Consider the following 19,773-nt stretch of genomic DNA (forward strand, 5'->3'; position numbering starts at 1 on the left):
ATGAATCAGTGAGTGGATGTATGCATGTGTGTGTCTCTGCGTTTTCGTCGACCGAGAGAACACGATCACCCAATAAATGGTCATTCCCTGCTCCCCTGGGAAAATTCAGCTTTAAGCAAAAGAGTGTGCGGAGAAAAAAAGGAAAGGGAAGACGTACCCGGGAGCATATCTGTGGGGTTCGGCAGTCTTAACTTCCCTGAATTATTTGTATTCATAGTTAAATAATGCGTTGAATGTATTCAGAACATCAAACTATGAAAGCTCTCAGTGCGAGCGCCCTGTGCACAGCTGGGCATCTGGTAGACATTCTGTCACCATGGCTCAAACAAGGAAAGGGGTCTCCGGCCGCCAAGGTGGGACCGTGAGAAAGAACCCCAGGCCACTGCCCCTCCACACAACAGAAGAGGGCAGGAGACTTGGCAAGCAAAGAGTCATCCGGCTTCAGCCCTCAGGCCCTGGGGTGGAATAGGTCTGGCTCTGGTGCATCTTTGAAACTCCAGGACCAGGCAGGGGGCACATGGGTTGAAAACGGTCATGCTTGAGAGCGGAGGGAATGAAACCTTGAGTGTCATCTCTGGGAGGAAAGAACGCTACTGTTTCTTACCTAGAATCCAAATAAGTTGAGATAAGAGAAATTCCTCCTTCTTCTCTGTAGGCAACTTTGCGTGAGGACGCTTTCTCATCACAGCAGGATCTAGCGCGGGTTCGTCTCCAATTCATTTGGTGTGTTTTTCTGCACGCGATCAAAAATATGAACTCAAAATACTCCCGTAAGATATTTGCATACAAATTATATTTGGTGCTTTTATAGCGTGCTACACCATCTTCAATGCATTCCGATGTGGCATGGTGTAGTTTAATGGGGCCATACACATTTTTCTAATAACCAATTGCTTTTTAAACAGATGAATATGGAAGGGAGTTATAATAAGGTGAGAGAATGAGGAAGAGAGAAGGAAGATGAGGAGGATGAGGAGGAGGGAGGGAGGGAGGGAGGGAAGGAAGGAAGGAAGGAAGGAAGGAAGGAAGGAAGGAAGGAAGGAAGGAAGGAAGAAAGGAAGGAAGGAAAGTTCCCCACAACAACAACGACCAGGTCTGAAATTCACGAGGCTTCTTCCAATGAAAGGTGGTTAAGCAGGTCTTTAAATTATCGCTATCACAATGCTGTCTGATTGTTTTGGTTAGAGAACGAGCTTCACAAACACCTAGAACGAAATTATTACAGAAGCTAGGAATAATTGTGGAAAGGATCATGGGGCCTTAATCAACTCCAAGTGAAAAGCATTGCTCTTTTGCAAAAGGTAGAAGGATCCCAGCTTGAGAAGGAGCCACTTCCGTTAGCCCAGCGTCCTGCACAGCGAGAGAGCAGGTCACAGTGGATCCTGCCACAGTCTTGGACCTCGGAGCCAAGTACAAGGGAATTACAAACAGTATCGAGTACCAGTTACTGGGTTTACCATGAAGCAATTTCAGTAAGTCCACCCCTACAGATAAGTGCTTGCCGTCTCACATGCATTCAAAACATTGTTTGCATAAATACACAAATCGATCAATCAATTTCATAAAACCGATACCAAGAGAAATTAAGAAACTCGCTTCAGTCGCGCTGGGTTAAAACCCAGCTCCGTGGGACACAGAATCTTTCCAAAGGCCTTTGCTTCCTCTGCTGCTTGGAAGAGTGAGTTTCTCCATCCACGCAAGGAGGAGCTTGGAATGGAAAACGAGCAAGAAGAAACAAAACCAATTCCTCTTCGCGGTGCGGCGGCATCCTGGGCCGCATTCCATCTTTCACGGGCCATAAACACTTCTGTCTTCATGGCCTTTCCTCCATCAAATGCTATTAAAAATCACACTACACGACCAAGTTTGGATAAAGACCAGTACAATCCCAGTCGGACTTTTCTTCTGATTTTAGAAGAAAGCAAATTATTTTTATGAGGCTCTAAAAGCGCCCTGGGTCACAGGCTCTGCGGACACTGTGCCTTCAAGGAAAATGTGGCCGTGACACTGTCACGTAAAAACCCCGTCAGCAGCAAACACCGCACACACGAAAAGCGCTACTCTCAGTCCACGTGTCTGCAAGGTTTCGACACTCACAACCCTTGACAAACTCTGTTGAAATAAGTGCCTGACAGTTAGTTCAGTTAGGATGGTGTCAGGCTGCAAGTACCGGAGACGCATCAATAGGGAGCACTGAGGACCCAGGCTCCCGGCCTCCTCTCCACCTTCCTCACCCAGTGTCTTTGGCTCCTCATGGCAGCAAGAGAAGTTCCGCACCTCCAGCCATCACATCTGCGTTCCAGGCGAGATGCAGGGGAAGTGCCGAGGGCGATGGGGATCAAAAGCCTCCACCTCTCGGAGCTTTGCGCGATTGGAGAAAGGAAGCCTTCTGCGGGGAAGTCTGGGCGCGGTGACCTTCCACGCGGAGAATCCGGAACAGGAGAATCTTGCTTCCCAAACAAAATCAGGGTTGTGAGGAAAAAAGTTTCATAAGAAAAAGAAAAAAAAAACTTGTAAGAAGTTTTGAATAGGCAATCAAGGGTGTCTGCTTCAACAGTCACGATGCTGATGACACAAAATGACTCCCCAGTGCCAGCACATGACCAGATCTTTGAAAATACCACCCAGTTCAGTTCAGAACAGTTTCCCCCCAGCAGAAAACGGGGCGCGGTCCTAGGTTTCCGCCAGGATGCAACATTCTCGGCCTCGGTGCCATTAGCACCTGCGCACACGGAAGCAGGTGTGACACCCCGCTATCCGCCGACATGTCTGCGGCAGCCGCTTCCCCAGGCCGTGTTTATTTTTGTAAATTACGTGTTTCCTCGTACAAGACACCGAAGTCGTCTTTCTAGGCCAATAAAAATAGGCACGTCATTCGCATCTCCTGCTGCCTGGCTACCTCCACCTCACCTGCTCGCTAATTCTCGCCTCGAGCATCCTTCCCGCAGCGGAAACATCGCCAGGTGCCTCGCGCCCCGGCAGGCTGACGACGCTTCTCCGGGCCGCAGCCTGGCCTCCTAAACCCAGCTGCTGGCCACGCCCCTCCCACTGGACCGCGCGCTGCCCTGCACCTCGCGACAGCGCACGGATCTCAGCCATTTCAGCACGCGGTCCGCGTTTGTGGACACGACGCGACCAAACATTCGGCAGCTCCGCGCAGTGTGATTGATAGGGTGACCAGCTGCCCGGGCTTGCCAGGGACTCAGAGGTCCCCCCGGACATGGGACTTCCTGTGTTAACACCAGGAAAATCCAGGGCAAGCCGTGCTGAGGTCATCACGGTGAGTGCAACGCCCGTGCAGCCCTGGCTGAGAACCGATTTGAAATGAGACCATCATTAACGGAAACTGACGTTTGTCACGTGGCCAGGCTCGTTCTTAAGCATTCTATGAGTATTAGATCATTTCACCTTCACAAGAACTCTAAGAGGAAGGGGCTATGGCTAAACCCAGTCTACGAAGGAAAGAGGCACAAACTGTTTAAATCAATGGCCTAAGGATACATGGTTAGAAAAAGCCGGGTCAGGCCTGAAGCCCAGGCTCTCGCCCACGACCCACTGGGGTCCCTCACTCGCATGAGCTGAGTGAGGCCCATGTGCAGGCCTGGCGGGTGCTCGATTTGTCACATGAGGGCTTTCATTTCATAACTGGGGGAGCAGGAAGGGTTTGTGGGCCGGGACGTTTGATCCATACTTTATTTTAGTGGGTCCGCTAGAGAGAAGTTGCCCCCCAGGGGACATCCGGCAATGACTGGAGACAGTGTGGGTTGTGGGGTGGTGGCGGTTGCTACTGGCTTTGACTGGGCAGAGACCAGGGGTTCTGCTAACCATCCCACAATGCAGCGGACGATCCAGCCCCAAATGTCCATGGTGCCGAAGCTGAGAAATCCTGCTTTATTTGAATCTTCGCGAAATCTCATATCGAGGGAATCATGCCCGTCATTTTACAGAGTGAGAACCTGAACCTCGGAGAAGCTGAGGGCACCCCGTGAGGGGCCAAGGAGCATCTGGGCATGACGCCACAGCCATGCTCTCGGCCGCCTTGTTGTGGGCGCCTTCGCATCCTCTCTACGGGCAGAAGGCACACCTGTTTCTGCGGCGCAGACTCACAGCGTCCCGCCTGGGCCTGGCACGCAGCATTTCGTATTTGCCCATTCGCAGCTGGAGCACCTAGCGACAGCCAGAAGTGGACCTTTCAAAGTTATATTTTTATTCCTGTTCTTTTCCTCCTACGGTCCAATCGGCTGTCCAACCACATGTCCGGGCCAGTTCCTCTCCCACGGTGTGAATTTTGGTTCCTCCTCCCGCTAGCTGTGAGGACTTTCCAAGCGTCTCTGCCCTCACCTGTAAAAGGCAGATGTGACCCCTTACAGGCTCGTGGCGGGATTGAACGTGGCAGTGGGCACACTCCAGGCCTGGCACAAGGCTGGACACAGAATGACGTGAACTCTCATTATTCCGACCTCTAGTCCTCCGGCTGAAAGGCTGGCTCAGGTAAGCGGTGGCACGGAAGTTATTGTTGCCTACCCGTGACATTTTTAAGACCCTTAGAGTAGTTTTTGTTTTTGTTCTGTTTGTTTTTGGTTTTCTCGGTTCTGTCATGCAGTAAAAAAGCATAGCTTCTATTACGATCCAGGACACAGACTACGCACCTCTCAAACAAAAATTTCATGATGAAATTCTTAAAAAGACAAAACTCTAGGGTGAGAAAGCAGATAAGTGCTTTCCCAGGGCTGAAGCATTTCATAACTGGGGGAGCAGGGGGGTGGATGTCAAGCGCAGGAGGGACATTCGGGGGTCATAACCCATTCTAAATCTCGATTGTGCTGGCGGTTGTATGACAGTGTACAGTAGTCGAAATTCACCAAACCACAGAAAGTAGAAATCTGGATATCATGTTGACTAGAACTCCATGCAGCCGACTACTTATGAAAAGGGTATCATGATGGCTAATGACACGCCAGTGTTCTGTTCTGCTGGATTGGGACGTCCCCAGCATTTAAATTGTATACAGTCGGCACTCTCATCACGACCCCTGAGAAGCCCGAACCTATGCAGCTCCGTCGGCTGACAGTCAGAACTGGTCCAAACCGCCTCCGAGCTGATGACACATGTTCCTGAGACCTACTCGCGCGACGGCCTGCCCTGGGGCCTTGTATCTCACTGCACGATCACAGCCTCGCTCTGGGTTGGGAAGCGTTTTCACAGTTTCAGAGGTGAGAAAACTGAGGCCTGGACTCTGTGAACGGTCCCTGTCCAAGTTCGCGCAGCTAATAAAGGGCAGAAGGTGAAAGGCCATCCCAGAGGTGTCTGTCTGTGATATAATAAGAAATATCTAGTCAATGTCTGTCCGGGTTCGAATCATTTAATCCATCGTGCCTCTGTGATGAAACCTCCATACAAACGCCTAAGTGGCAGCATTGGAGAGGGCCCGGGGGACACGTTGGCAGGGAACATAAGGCCCAGAAGTTCCATGATCCTTCCCTCGCCACTTGCCCTGGGCATCTCTTCTGCGAGGCTGTCCCTGAGTCGCGTCCTTTATAATCACCTGGTGACGGTAGGCGAAGTGGCTGCCTGGGTTCTCTGAGCCGTTCTAACAAATTACCGAACTGAGGAGGGGGTCAGGGGAACCCTGATTCAGAGCCGGTCGGTCGGACGTGCAGGTGGCAACCCGAAGCGGGGGCCGTCTGTGGGCCTGAGCCCTGAACCTGCAGGCCACCCCATCTCTGGGTAGTTGGCCTCGGAATCGCACTGAATTGTGGGACAGCCAGCTGGTGTCCGAACCGCTCGCCAGTGGAGGAAGGATCCACACACATGGTATAGAAGCATCATGGGTGAAAATAATGCAAACTGTCTGGTCCCGCGGCCCGTGGTTGGAGCCCTCGGGCGCACGAGCCCCGCCCCTCTCTGAGAAAAGTCTTTATTTTCTATTTCCCTTTAAGTTCCCCCTGAGTCTTTGGTCTCTGATGACTATTTGTCAACGCCTAAATGTGGGATCCAATCTGCTGCTGCCACTGGAAGAAATACACCTCCCGTGTTATGACGGATGTCAGATGGTACACACCAAAGGGGACCAAGCGCAAAAGCAGAATTATATCAGTCAGTCTTCTGTAAGAAGGCTGATAAATAACAATCAAGCAAACAAAAAAAATAGTATTTTTAAGAACAAGCTTAAGGGATCTTCACGCAAAGACCAAGGTCACAGCATTTCCATTCTTTCCACAGAACCGTGGTCGAGTTCCATCGCGTCTATCGGCTCATTAATAACAGCTGGACAACAGCATTTGCTACACTGTCGCATCTGGGATGACACTTCCCGCACTGCCATCGCTAAAGAAAATGAATCAAGGGATCAGAGCTTTAAAGCCTCAGAGCGGCTCAGGGAAGAAAAGGGAGCGCACATATTAAATGGCTAGAAGAGAGGTCCCCTCGCCGACCGAGACCCACGCCACCAGGGCTGCTGCCCCCTTGCCCGTTCACCACTCCGTCTCCTCCCTTCCTGTAAAATATCAGTACTAGCTGAGAGCTACTAACAATAGCTGCTAATACCAACGGCAACCCAACTTAATTTGGGGGTTTCAATGGAAGGCCTGCTGCTGCTTTTAGCCCCTAGACTTTTTTTCCTACCCTTTGCTCTGCAAAGTATCAACTAACAGATTCTTTTTCTTTTATTAATTTAAATTAATTTCCAATATTTAAAAACCAAGCAACTTCTCAAGTCTGGAGCTGCAGCTTTCTATCAACCAAATACACAACGAAATCAGGCTCAGTAACGCTGGGGACCGCCTGTCTACACGGCGGCAGCTGCCCCGTGGGACAGAGGCTCCCAGCCTCCTTGGTCTCTGCCGCCCCCCAAACTCGACCCAACCCCTCTTACCGACGTCACCTTTGGGTGCCCAGAGGCATTTGAAATTGACCGTGGTTTAAATATGAACGTGATTAATTTTCTTAGGGGAATAAAAAACGGATGTTGTCTCCTATTGCTGCTGAGGGACCCGATTCCTTCTCCATGCTCTGCCTCGGCAACAGATGGACGGAGCTGACATCATGGAAAACCCACCTGTTATTCCCGTTGGCACGCCCTGGACAAGCAGCCAGTGCCGTCCCGCTGTACAGCCAGGAAGGTCAAGGCCAGCGACAGACAGCAGGGTGACCGCTCAGGGGAGCGGACGCAGTCCCCGTCCAGGGAATCCGATGGGCTCAGTTCTACGCCGTTCCTCCTTCTTGGCTGTGGGAATTCGAGTAATTTTTTTCCTCCCTCTGCATCTCAGTTTTCCCTTCCTAAAATAAAGGCAATACCCATTCATGTGTAGGTGAGGGTCACACGAGGTACTTAATTTAAAGTCTCTAGAACATCGTAATTTCTCATTCAGTCTTAATTCCCTTTGTCCTTCTTTCTCCCACAAGATGGCAGTTGTGTATTTATTTATTACATCAGAAGTATCTTTCATTTTATACACACTTTCATTTTTAGTCTTTATTCCTTCTTGCGGGAGAGGCACTCGATTTAGAAAGAACTCTGAAAGCGCCTCACATTGGAATCATTTTTACAATTTCTAAAGGATTTTCATACCTGTTACCTCACTTGGTCCTAATCAAATGAATAAGAGAATAGTTGTTGTTATTATTACGTGGATAAGTATGTTGAGTCAACTCGACATTCAAGTTCTCTCTGGAAATTTTCCAGTTCTTCCTCTCTTTGACAGTAGTCTGCAAAGCATTTTTAACTTTTTTTTTTAAATAACTTATTTTTGTTATCCTTATTTCAAGAATCAGAGCACAGAGAGGTGAAATGATTTGTGCAAAATAACAGAACTGTACAACAACCCAGAGAGTAACCCCGGATCAAAATTCTTTCCTCCCGCCCATCAGTTCCTAAAGTGAGGTCCTGGGAACCCCAATCCTGAAAGACGTTCCAGAGAAAAGAGCTCCCCTCAATTTCAGAAACTACTGTGGGATCTATAATTAACTTTAAACCAGGAAAGACAGCCAAGAGTGTAATAGATGAGTATGTTCATTTCAATCAACACTTTTAAAAACTTGCAATACTCTAACTGCAAATCTACATGTTAGGAAGCACGAGCTGTTATCTGAAGAAGGAAGGAAGGAAGGAAGGGAAAAGAAAGGAAAGAAGGAAGGAAACAGTCAAACCCCTTCACTCCAGAAGTGGCTTCCCCAATGGATACATCTGGTCAACACTAGAAGCTTTGTTAAACAACATAATGGATGTTAGGAGTGATTTTTCTTGATGAATAAAGGGGTGTCCAAGAATCCACGGAATAGCTAGAAACACGGGAGCTGTTCCCACGCCTTTCAGGATCAGGCCATGAGACTCCTGCAGACCCAAAGACGTCCCCTCAGCAAAATGGTTTCCCCCTGGCTGGCTGTCCTCTTTCCATCTGATCCTGTGAGACTCCCCACCCCCCACTAGACCCTGAGCTCAATCTTGCTGCCATTATCCCATCAGCCTCAAGAAAATCTTTACTGTATGACACAGTCGGATCACCTGAAAGTGTGGGGGCCTGACACCCCAGCCACATCTCCGTTTGGGTACCCGCTGGCTAATACTTGTCGATAAGTAGCTGGATACTTATCTGGATAAGTATTTGGTGCAAGCGGGTTGCAAACGACCATCCAGTAGCCCATTTGAGAGGTTCGAGAGCGAGGAGACCTGCCCTCAACTGCCTTCGAACCTCCTGGTTCAAAGCCATCACCATCAACCAAACTGGCTTAATTAAGTCAGGTTGCAACAGAAACCGCATCCTACAGCCCACGTTACGGTTACTAAATATGACGCCAAAAAAATCCTCAAAGTAAAGCAATTCGTTATCCCGACATTTACCAAAAATCCATTTAAGGACAAAACTTATTTCCCCCCCCCCCCCAAAAAAAACCTGAATCGGCACCTCATGGAATGCACCTGGTGGGATCCAGGTCTGGCCCCGTCTGACCCTCCACCGCTAACGGACATCTCCTCCAGGGGACGCCAGGGCCAGAAGGAGACGCTGGGCTTTCAAGCCTTCAGAGCCCGGACCTCACTATTGTTCTCTGCTCTTTTCTTCCTTCCCCCAAGTAAATCACAGGATCATCAGAAACCCTATTGAATCCTCTCCAGAACTGCACTCTGATCTTTATCTTCAAAGCCATCCAGCCAGGCTTCGGGCTCGAAATTTGCATGACAGCTGAAAGAAAGTAAATTTGGGGGCTGGCTTCCTTTGATAACCAAATGCTTCTCTGGCTTCCTTTGTTCTGAAGGGACAACTTTAAAAGGAATTCAGTGATGAGGAAAATAATTCTACCGTGTTTAGCTCTGTGCAGTCACCGTGGCCAGCTTGGGGCATTTGCTTCAAATTGGAACTGTGTGGCTTGTCTTCGACAGAGGTCAGTTATTAAATGTCGGGGACTAGAGGGTTTAAAAGATGAGCATCAGTCCAAGGTGGGAGCCAGGTGCGGAAGCAGGGAAGAGCAGGGAGTTAAAAACGTCAGCTTGCAGCCCCCCCCCCCCCCCCCCCCCCGTGATAAGAGAACGAATCACAGGTGTTCTAGGCTCATGGCTTGGGTCTAGAGAGGGTTAACTACCACTGATAAAGCAAACCGTGAAATCTAGCCCTTGACCTCTTGATTTCCCACGCAAACCAGCAGATAACCACGCCGCAGGCGACGCAACGTAGAGACAAAGCAGTCTCAGTCTGTCAAAGCTCAGAGCTAAAATACCGATCTTTACCTATCTGCACCAACTTTAAATCTAGCAAGCAGCCTCTGCTTTTCGGTAGGGGAGGGGGACGCAGCATGACCAAAGGCCAAAGAATATAAAGTCGCAGTTTCGACGAGGACGGGAGAACTCCGCGGAAGAAGACGGAGGGGTGGCGGGGGGGGGGGGGGGGGGGGGGGGGGTTGGCTGGTGGCTCCGTGTTGACCCGGACGCTGGCTCCCCGCCTCGCCCTGCGCATCCTTTGCAGCCTGCGCCATCGCCCCGATCTGTGCGTAACTCACGCGCGGAACCGCCTGCGAGTCTGAGGTCCCGGGTCTCCTGGCGTTCCCGTCCCGCCTGCTGATCCCCCACCCCACCCCCGCCTGCTGACTTCCGGGCGCTCTCTTGCTGGAGAACCCCTTGTCGACTGCCTGCAGGTGCCCAGTGTCACCCGATGGAAACTTTCTCCCTTTCCATTCCCTCAAGGTGTCTTGAAGTGGGATTTTATACCACCTGCTCTGGGGATACCCGGAGGGCCTGATGACTGAGCATCTTTTGCAGCATTTGATGACTACAAGCTCAGAGAGTAGAATGTGGGCGGCAATATCTTATTTGGCTCACATGTAGGCAAATGGTCATCACCGGGTCCTGCCTTGGCTCAATCAAATCACCATAGGCTGAGCCAAAAGCTGCTTTAAAATGAGCTGTTGACGTTCATCAGAAGAAGGGCAGCCTTATCTCCAACGTTTAACCAAAAGAACTACACAAGGGGAAAGTATTGCGATTGCTATCTTAATGCAAAACTGAAAATAGATGTTTTTTTTTTCTTTTTCTGGACTAAAGGGAAGGATGTTTTGTTGAGTTGGAATAATATTCTCCTCCAGTCAAAACTGTCCCCAAAAGAAATCGTAAAATGTCTCTTCACATAAATGTATGTTCTTTCGTTTGTTTGTTTGTTTGTTTGTTTTTCTGTTTCTTGAGCACTTATTTAGCTTAAATACGTTGAGCCTGTGGACTAGGCATCCTGCAGGCAGGAACACTGTTCTCCCTTTTTCCACACTATATTTCCAGCAACTACCACACAACCTGGTGTACCCAGAGACGATACTGAATAAATACTTGGTAAATGAATGAATGAATTTCAGAAACCCAAGCATTTGTCTGCTTAAACTGAGTAGAGGGTCTTTTTGGCACTGGCAGAGTGTGCAAAGGGAAATATGAAATTTACTCCCCATCTCCCACCCCACCCCCCTTCAAAAATTGTTGTTTTTCTCGGTCGGTAAAAACAACAGAAACAACAACTATGTCTAAGAAAAATTCTGTAGTTTAATCTCCAGATTTCAGTTTATTTGCACTGTTGGCATAAGTGCCTTAGAATTTGGTTCGAATTACATACAAACCCACCAGAGATTTGAAAAATCTCCCTTCTCTCACACTTGTATAACGTCACCACTGACGTTAAGGATTAGGAAAAGAAAGATAAAATCATTTCAAATCACTATTCCTCTTAGTTGAGGCCAGAGATTAAAGTGTTTAAATTTCTCATGGCTTCTACTAAAAACCTGAAACTAATAAAAGATGGTGTCTGAGGTTCTTACGATTGAGACTAGGGGTTGGCAACTACAGTGTGGGAAAATCCAGCCTGCCACTTGTCTTTGTAAATAAAGTTTTATTGACACATGCGGCCGCGCCCATCGGTTTATATACAGTCTATGGCTACTTTTGCAATACAATAGCAACAGGGACCACATGGCTTCCGAAGCCTAAAATATTTATATCTGGCCCTTAAGGCAGCACGTGTTAGGGACTGACGGGGCAGGCTCAGGAAGCAGCACACCTGGGTTTGAATGTGAGCCTCCTCTTCAGCAAGAGGCATCTATTAGACTGGGATGGCGTTCACACCTGGGAAGCGTAAGCCAGCAAACCCACAGGTAAGCCAGAGTCGGTGCGCTGGCATCCGAGAAAATGAAACAGAAGACCAGCCAATCACGAACAGCCAACTCGGCTTTCCCCAAAAAGGGAACCGCTTAAGCTATAGTCAAGCAAACGGTTTCCTCACTCTGCGTCCTCGTCTTTTCTGTTCAAAGCTCTCTCCCGTCCTCCACCACCTCTTGCTGGGTGCTGCCCAGTTCGAATCGGTGCGCACTCACATGAACTCTGAAACATTTTAACGTGCTTCCGTTTACCTTTTAACAGAGCTAAGGGATCTCGGGCATATTATTTATATTATTTAGACTCCTTAAGACTCAGTTTCCCCATCTGTAAAAAAGAAATAATACTTACTTCATAGAGCTGTTGTAAGATTAAACAAGATAATACAAGTAAAGCACTTAGAATAGTGCTTGACGATACATAAAAGCTGTTAGGAACCCTGAAAGGACTCTTAATTCTTCTATTGTCAATATGTTTCTTTTTTAAAAAGTCCTAAAAGAGGTTCTGACTTGTAGTTAACTACATTCAGTAACATTTCTTTACACATTCATTAGCATTAGACTTGCTTCAGCAATTTTGACTTCATTAAAATTATAATTATTTCTTTAATTCCATTTCCTTTATCGACTTCTTTAACTTAATCCCCCATGTGGACTGCAAAGGTCCTGGGGACTCAGGGAGAACCTCTTATGAGACAGTTTTAGAAGAGGACGAAAAAATAAGAGCCAGAGAGAGTCAGGAAAATGAACAGTGAGAGAGTTATCAAACGTGTAGCCAACCACGTTTTTAAAAGGCAAATAGGAACACACCTGGGAGGAGCAGGATGGGCTAAAACGATGTGAAAAGTAGCTACAGAGAATGCAGACGGAACACAAAGGCATTCTAGCAAGCCATTCGCACCAAATCACTTATATAGCCGTAATCCACTAATTAATGCTTAGCTGAATTTAACCCTCCTTCCCCCACGATTTCCCCTCCCCTGGGAAAAACACCCCCCTAACTAGCAGTCTCCATGGAAATGCCAGCTAACTCAGATGCAGAGAAATTTTAGCTAGGCAAACCTGGATTTTTGCAGACCTGTGAGTTTCACTGATGAATCTCTACTTGGGGCAATTATGTGCTTTTTGGAAGGAGGACAAATGAAAACAAACCTTTTTATGGCCTTTGGGGGAGCTTTAGCAAAATTTATTTTTTCCCCCTAGAAAGTACAAGCTGGTATTTTCTAGGATGAAAGTAATCATTTGGGAAGGGCCTAGCCCCGTGCCCAGCAATGAGAAAAGTATCTATGTAATTAACAATCTATGTTAATTTGCAGCCCCTAAAAAGAATAAACCCCCAAGGACAAGGGTCTATTTGTCTATCCATGCATTCGAGACACATTTTCCAGCTTGAGCTATAAGTCAGGCTCAGTTTTAGGACCTGAGAAACAGGATCGCCAGATACAGCAAAGAAAAATAAAGACCCATCCAGTGCAATCCGAATCTAACATATACCATGAACGTTTTTTAAAAGTGTACTTACGTCTCATGCAATACACTTAAACTAAAAAATTACTCATTGTATATCTGAAATTCAAGTTCAACCGGATGTTTTCTATTTTACCTGGCAGCCCTACTGGAAAGAGTGGTGACAAGAGGTACCATGCCCACTCCCCCGGCTTTGTAGCATCTCTAGGCTCAGGAGCTCACAGGAGTCAGCTCCCGTCAGGTGGCACCCCAAGGGAAAGCCTGGGGAACAGCGGGACGTCTCTTTAGAAGTATGTCACCACCAGGGGCCCATCCGGCAGCTGTCACTCTGTATTGTCATTGCGACCTTATTGGACTCCCCTGCACTCAGGTCCTTCGTGACAGGGCAGGTGTCTTTTTCGCTCTCTCTCCCTGGGCTCTCTCTACCTAGCACTGTGTCTCAGAGGAGCAGGTGCTCAGTTCAGACCGGTGTAAGGAATGAGTGGGCAAATGTGTTTGGGCTTACATCAAACCCAACGCCAGACCATGCTCATGGCTCCTTAGGAAGAGAGTCACATACCTTGAGCAATACTGAAGGCACAGCGGAAACCATATTGCCAGAATCCAAAGACTATACGGCCAAAGAATGATCTTTTATTTTAAAATGTTTCACGAAGGTACTTTAACCAAAATAAAGGCCATAGAAAAAGAAAGGGGCGAGTGAGATTGTGTGAGAAACTGTGACCCTGTAAAGAATACTAAAGGGTGAGTCCTTTGAAAAGCTTTTTCTTAACATTGCAGTTAAGGGCGAGTAAAGAGCTGATTGAATTAACTGGTAATGAAATATGATTTCTTATAGTCCACGAGCACTATTAATATTAATAACAGAGGAATACAGCATAAACAAATAACAAATAATTAAGAGCCATTTTATTGTCAGTACCAATTGTCATACAATTAAACCACTCGGAAGGGAAAATCACAAGAACCCACAAAAGGACAGATTCTGAGAAGTGCAAGGAACACGGTACCTACAATAGAAAATCATTTTGTGGCATTGACTCCTTTCTGTCCAGCTGTAAAAGGGGGAACGAAAGGTCAATGTCTACAGAGCAGGTTTCCATTACGCTAAGATTTTTTTTAGAAAAAGAAAGAATGAAAAGAAAGGAATAAAGAAAGACAAATAATTGTATTGCAGTTCCCCAATGATCACACAATTAGCCAGGGCTTTAAGCTTCTTTTTCTTCTTCCTTCTCTCGCTGTCATCCTGCGACCTCCTGCTGGATCTGTGGCTGACACACCGCACCGTGTCACACGACCATTCTTGGCAGTTACTGTCAGTGCTCAGATCGGTAGGCGGCAAAAGTCTCTGTTCGATGAAGCTTCAGAGGGCTGGCGACATCTTTTCAAAAAAAAAAAAAAAATTAAACAGTTATATGTCAAGAAAGACCACAATCAAATTAGCTAGTAACAAGTTTCTATATAACAGAAATAGATAACATATGACCCAGGATTCTTCCCAAAGGCCACTCACAGTAATATGCAAATAAGAACCGTGAGAGATGGCATGATTAACATATCATTTGCATGTGGCCTTTGTGCTGAGCTATAATTGGACCACGAGCAGTTATTTTCCTCCTTAATTTTTCATCTTCATCAGCTCCCAGACCCGGGGAATTCAGGGAAAATGGGATGAGATCATAGGACTGTGGAAATGTTTAGCTAGGATAGCCTTCGAAAACCTGACCAGAAATAAGACAATATTCTACTTAAACCTACGAAATCTTGCTATAAAGGAGACCTTCCTAAAATCCGTTTAGGTTTAGGTTCCAAACTGAGAAGGAGAAGAAGTCCAGAAGGCAACACACAAGGCCACTGTCAGCGCCCCCCGGTGACAGGAGACGGGGCTGGCAAACTTTCTCCACAAAGGGCCAGATGCTAAACGTTTTTAGATTTTGCAGACTCTGTGGTCTCAGCCCAACTCTGCTGCCTGCGGCACACAAGCAGCCACAGGGCACACGCATCGGGTGGGCGTGGATGTTCCAACACACTTTTGTTCGCAGACTCACGCGGCAGGCTGCAATGGGCTCCTGGACGCGGTCGGCCAACCCCTGCAGAGATCGCCTGATTTTTGTAGAAACGAGAGGCTTTGCTGCCATCTGCTGGCGAAGCGCAACCAGGAGCCATGACATCCACACAGCTGGTGTGTGACTTGCTCTCAGAACCCAGCACAGCCCCGCCGGGAACCAGACCTGGGCATGCCAGGCGGGAATGACACACAGAGACGGGGCCACGACTCAGCGGGACATGCCTGGCCCGGCGAAATACGTTCGGAACCGCGTTGCTTTTAAACACTGAACCAGGCAGAAAGGTTGATGGTGGCCTGTGGCTGTCCGGCCTTAAATCCATGCTCTTTTATCATACGATCACGAACGGCTCTGCCCTCCGTGAGAACTCAGTCTGAGCCCATGTGATCCTCCCATCAGACGCGTGAACTTCGACAATTTGGGGCGAAAACATCTGGTTTGCCCTCTTCACGATACCTTTGATGATTAAAGGAAAGACGAAGGGTTTTCCTGACTGTGAAGTCCTGCAACGTGTTCTTGAGGGCACAACGTCAAAACAAAACTTAAAATAAAGTAAAAAGTCACGGATTCGGATATTTGCATGCCTCACATCTAAACCATAAAAAATTAAATATCTAGTCATATAGTCGCTGGCACACAAAAGCAGTGATTGTGTGAGAAAAATCTTGAATATTAAAAAATATCCCAAATCACTAGCAATCATTTCTTGCAGCCTCCCAGCCATTTTGAACACAAATCCTGTTTTCTTTTCAATACACGCACACGCGCACACACACACACACAGTAACATAGAGAAATTGTATTAATGGATTTTATTCATGTACCAACTGCAAGTAAAAATCCAGGTACATGTTTTAGTTTGATAAGGTTTCCCACAGGAAGCAGACAGTGTGCAACCAGCATTAATGCAAACTCTAAATCTCTGGCCCAGTGCAAAGCTCATCTCTGTACCATCAACTGTAGCTCCTTAAATCCCGAGTTTGCAAGCAAAATGACCGACAGCAGTGACTTAGGGTCCAGCCGGAATGAAAACCCTGCAGCTTCTACCATGATGGCTAACTCAATCTCTCCAGCTCAGTTTGATGCCGTGTTTAGCTTAAAGCCAAGAAACAGAGTGAGAGATTTTCTTATATTTCCACAGTTCACAGAAAGGTCAGAAGCTGGTACTGGCCCGTAGCCCCACCTGGCCCAGACCTGTGCTCTGGCCAGCAGCGGTCATAAAATATTTGGACTAGCTCCTCGCTATTTACGTAACTGGACACTTCCCGTAAAGGCAATGATCTCCCTGCTCTTTTGTAAAACCGGAAGGTAGTGCTGGCCTATTTCCTGTCACAGCATGATTGACAGGAGGCGGCTGCAGGACGCCCTTTGCCAGGGAGCCGTGTGATTCACCGGGGACCCATCACCCCATACCTGTCCTGTTTCACTCTTCGCAAGTCCTCCTGGCCCTACAGACGTGTGAGTTTGAGACCCTGGTTTATTTGTCACCTTTCCACATTTGCTCAGCCCTTCATCTGTTACTTCTCTCTTAACTGCCACACATACAACGTACGTGACTGTGTCAGAACCAATCCTGAAAAACCAACGCTAACTTCTCTGAAGTAGCCACTTGCTCCAAGAATCTATCATCCTCAGAACACACACGGGCTGGAACCAGTCCCCTGGAGGAGTTATTTCCAGGGAATGATGTGTGCCTGGAAGACCCCCGGGGTAGGGTAGGGGGCAGGATGTGCTCCCCCAGGTAAGACCCTCTGATAGAAGAAAGCAGCAGCCCTGGACCAGGAGTCAGAACACAGAGTTCTGAAGCCAGTTCCTCCGTCCGCTGGCCCTGAGATAGTGAGCATGCACTCGACCTCTGAGCATCTCAGTTTCTGCCTCACTGACGTGGAGAAGACATTGCTGCTCGTGCCAACTTGAACTGTTGCCAGGAGAACTGCGCGGTGCTGGGCTATCCCCCAGGGTCCCTTACACACCAGCCACGCTGCCTCACCTTCTGCTCTTCGAACCTCCCATCTCGTTTCTGCCTCGGAGCAGAAACCTGCTAATGTCTCTATGGAGATTGAATTTTCCTCATTCTCAATATGGCCGCCTCTTCTCAGACTTCAGATGCTGGGATCAGTGCCACAGCCTCTTGTGGCCACCCATCAAGGGGTCATCCTTTGCCACCAACCAACAACCCGCTTCACTACTTTCTATTACAAGCGTTTTCTTTTCAATTCGACATGTACCAAATCTGAAACTGAGGACACTTGGTTAATTGTTGACCGTGGCTCTTCCTTCAACGATAAACTCCTGGAGAGCAGAAACACTCCTGGTCCAGGGGCATCAGTGTCTCCGGCACCTGGCACAGGCTTGGCACAAAGGAGATGCTCAAGAAACATTTACCGACTCAGTGAATGAATGGGAGGATAAGTGGAGAGATCAAACCTCCGCTACGTATTAGATCGGTGATCTTAGACGCAGTACTAAGCCTTCGACTGCTCAGTTTCTTCACTGCAAATGATCGTAACGTACTCTCACGTGGCTGTTTTAAGGGCTAAATGACGGGACGTACGTTAAGTACCGAGCGCAGAGCCGGCAGCTCACCGAGTAGGTCTTACCTCCCTCGTAAAGAACAAGTCTGGCACGTCGCCAGTGGCATGTTAACGTTTGTTCACATAAAAAGGGAAGCAGAGCTTTCATGTTCAATGAATTTGTAGGTCTCTCGTTAAAACAAGGTTAAACAGATTATTTTTTGCATCTCTGCCTTGAAGGTATTGATTTGCACTCTGAATTTCAAAAAGGAGAATGAACATGTAGCGTTTCCCCCAAACGTATTGGAACCACTGCACTTCCGGGGGTGGGGTGATCGCTACCCAGGTTAAGACAATGCGGAACACAGCTGGGGGAATATGGCTCTGTGTCTGTTTTGTGCAATGCTTTCCGAGACGAGCCTTGTGATTGCTAAGCAGACACCTGTCGAATGCTGCTCTTTCACACATTTCTTCCGTAGTTTTCACGATAGACCTCCTTCGCATGTTGATTCTGCATGTGCCTCATCTCGGAAGAGAACTTGGATATGAAAACTGCAAAACGGGATGGGAGAAGGAGTGACGGTGGGTTCAATACATCTCAGAGCGTGTAGCACGCGTCAGAACCCGTGCCTTCCTCTCCCGGCCACAAATAGTAAAATGACAATTCCAAAATGAACCACCAGATGGCGAACTAGGATTAAATTTGGGGAGGAAAGGAACATTTTTCTTAAACCAGTAAAATTCCTTCATGAGGACTTGTATGATTTCCCAGATTAACCTCCAGATTTTGAGGGTTAATCGGCATGAAATACATCAAGGCAGGTGAATTAGCCAGAGACGTTACAACTCATAAACACCAGCAAAACAAGAAGGAATAATGCACCATGCAACCTCATCACGTGGGACACATGATAACGTTAATTTTTCCCAATTTCATTTTTCTTCCCCTTTGGAGTGGGGAAGGGAAGGAGGAAGGCAGGTCGCATAGGAGGACCAATACATAAATTTATTCCATTTATCTGTCGTGTAAATGACTACCCCGATAAGCAGGATAATTTTAAGTAGTCTGCAAACAATATTTCTTTAAGGCAACACATTAGTGATAAATTGTGTCCCATACTGCACACAGACCACATATTGGCACTGTATCTCAAAGAACATTGGCTTAGACTAAAAGGTAATCCACAAGATAAAATAAACGTGGACAAATCTATATAGATCATGCGGGTGAGGAAATATCTCAGTAACTATTGGTATGATTTAAATATCCAAATAAAATACATTTATATGAATTCCCACACAGGCAACAAAAGTATATGAGAACAAATAATTGGATGAAATAACTGGTATAAAATACTCAGCGAAAAAATAATTTGAAGCAATTACGATGCCATTCTCATGCATAGAAATATTTCAAGATAATAGGATATTTCATGGAGGATTAGTATGCAGCCTAATGTAAGAATTCAAATAAAACTTTATGTTCAGTGAAGATCATGGTATGTAGCGAAAAAAAACAAACAATAAAAGTTTTAATTATCATCTTCAAAACCTAGGACACCGTCATCTTCAAAACCCTATAATTATCCATCACAAAAGCATCTCTGCAGGAATTCTGAGGCATTTATTTGTTCTCGTTCTCACTGCCATTTATTTCATCAGAAACTAAATCACTTTCTTCAAAATACTGTACATACCACTACTGTGTTCATTTGAAAAATCTATACCAATAAGCTTCGACCTGTTTTTACAGTAATACCTTATTACTTTTGAGTGATGGATTATAAGGATAATAAATAATATACCTTGATATAAAGGGATTAAACCTAAATCTCATTGTGAGGAGTTGTTTGGTTTATGGCTTGCTATTTTCAATTTAAAAAAAAAAAAACAACAACAAAAAACCAGAAACTTTTCAAAGAACATGAATGTCTCCCTTGGCCGCGATGTTTTGTAACGCCCTGCTCTACCTCTAGAGGTGATATTATCACACCGGTTATTTTGGAATTCATGGATTCCCAGTCTTCTGAGAGGGACATTCCAGAGCCATCAGCTATGTATGGCCTTTCAACCATAATATGGGCTTTTTGCATGCAGATAATTTTGCA

General features: G+C 46.9%; 1 protein-coding gene across 1 annotated transcript in view; it reads right to left on the bottom strand.

The window, feature by feature from the left end:
• Positions 1–13,973: 13,973 nt before the first annotated feature.
• The window catches only part of DOK5 (docking protein 5), a 118,506-nt gene continuing 112,706 nt past the window's right edge, over positions 13,974–19,773 (bottom strand). The window contains exon 8 of the mRNA XM_016120823.2: positions 13,974–14,467. Within this exon, the coding sequence (XP_015976309.1) occupies positions 14,403–14,467 (65 nt within the window). The 3' untranslated portion in view covers positions 13,974–14,402. The remainder of the gene's footprint in view (positions 14,468–19,773) is intronic.

The sequence above is a fragment of the Rousettus aegyptiacus genome, unplaced genomic scaffold, assembly GCF_014176215.1.
Source record: "Rousettus aegyptiacus isolate mRouAeg1 unplaced genomic scaffold, mRouAeg1.p scaffold_m13_p_12, whole genome shotgun sequence".
In the NCBI taxonomy this organism is placed as follows: domain Eukaryota; kingdom Metazoa; phylum Chordata; class Mammalia; order Chiroptera; family Pteropodidae; genus Rousettus; species Rousettus aegyptiacus.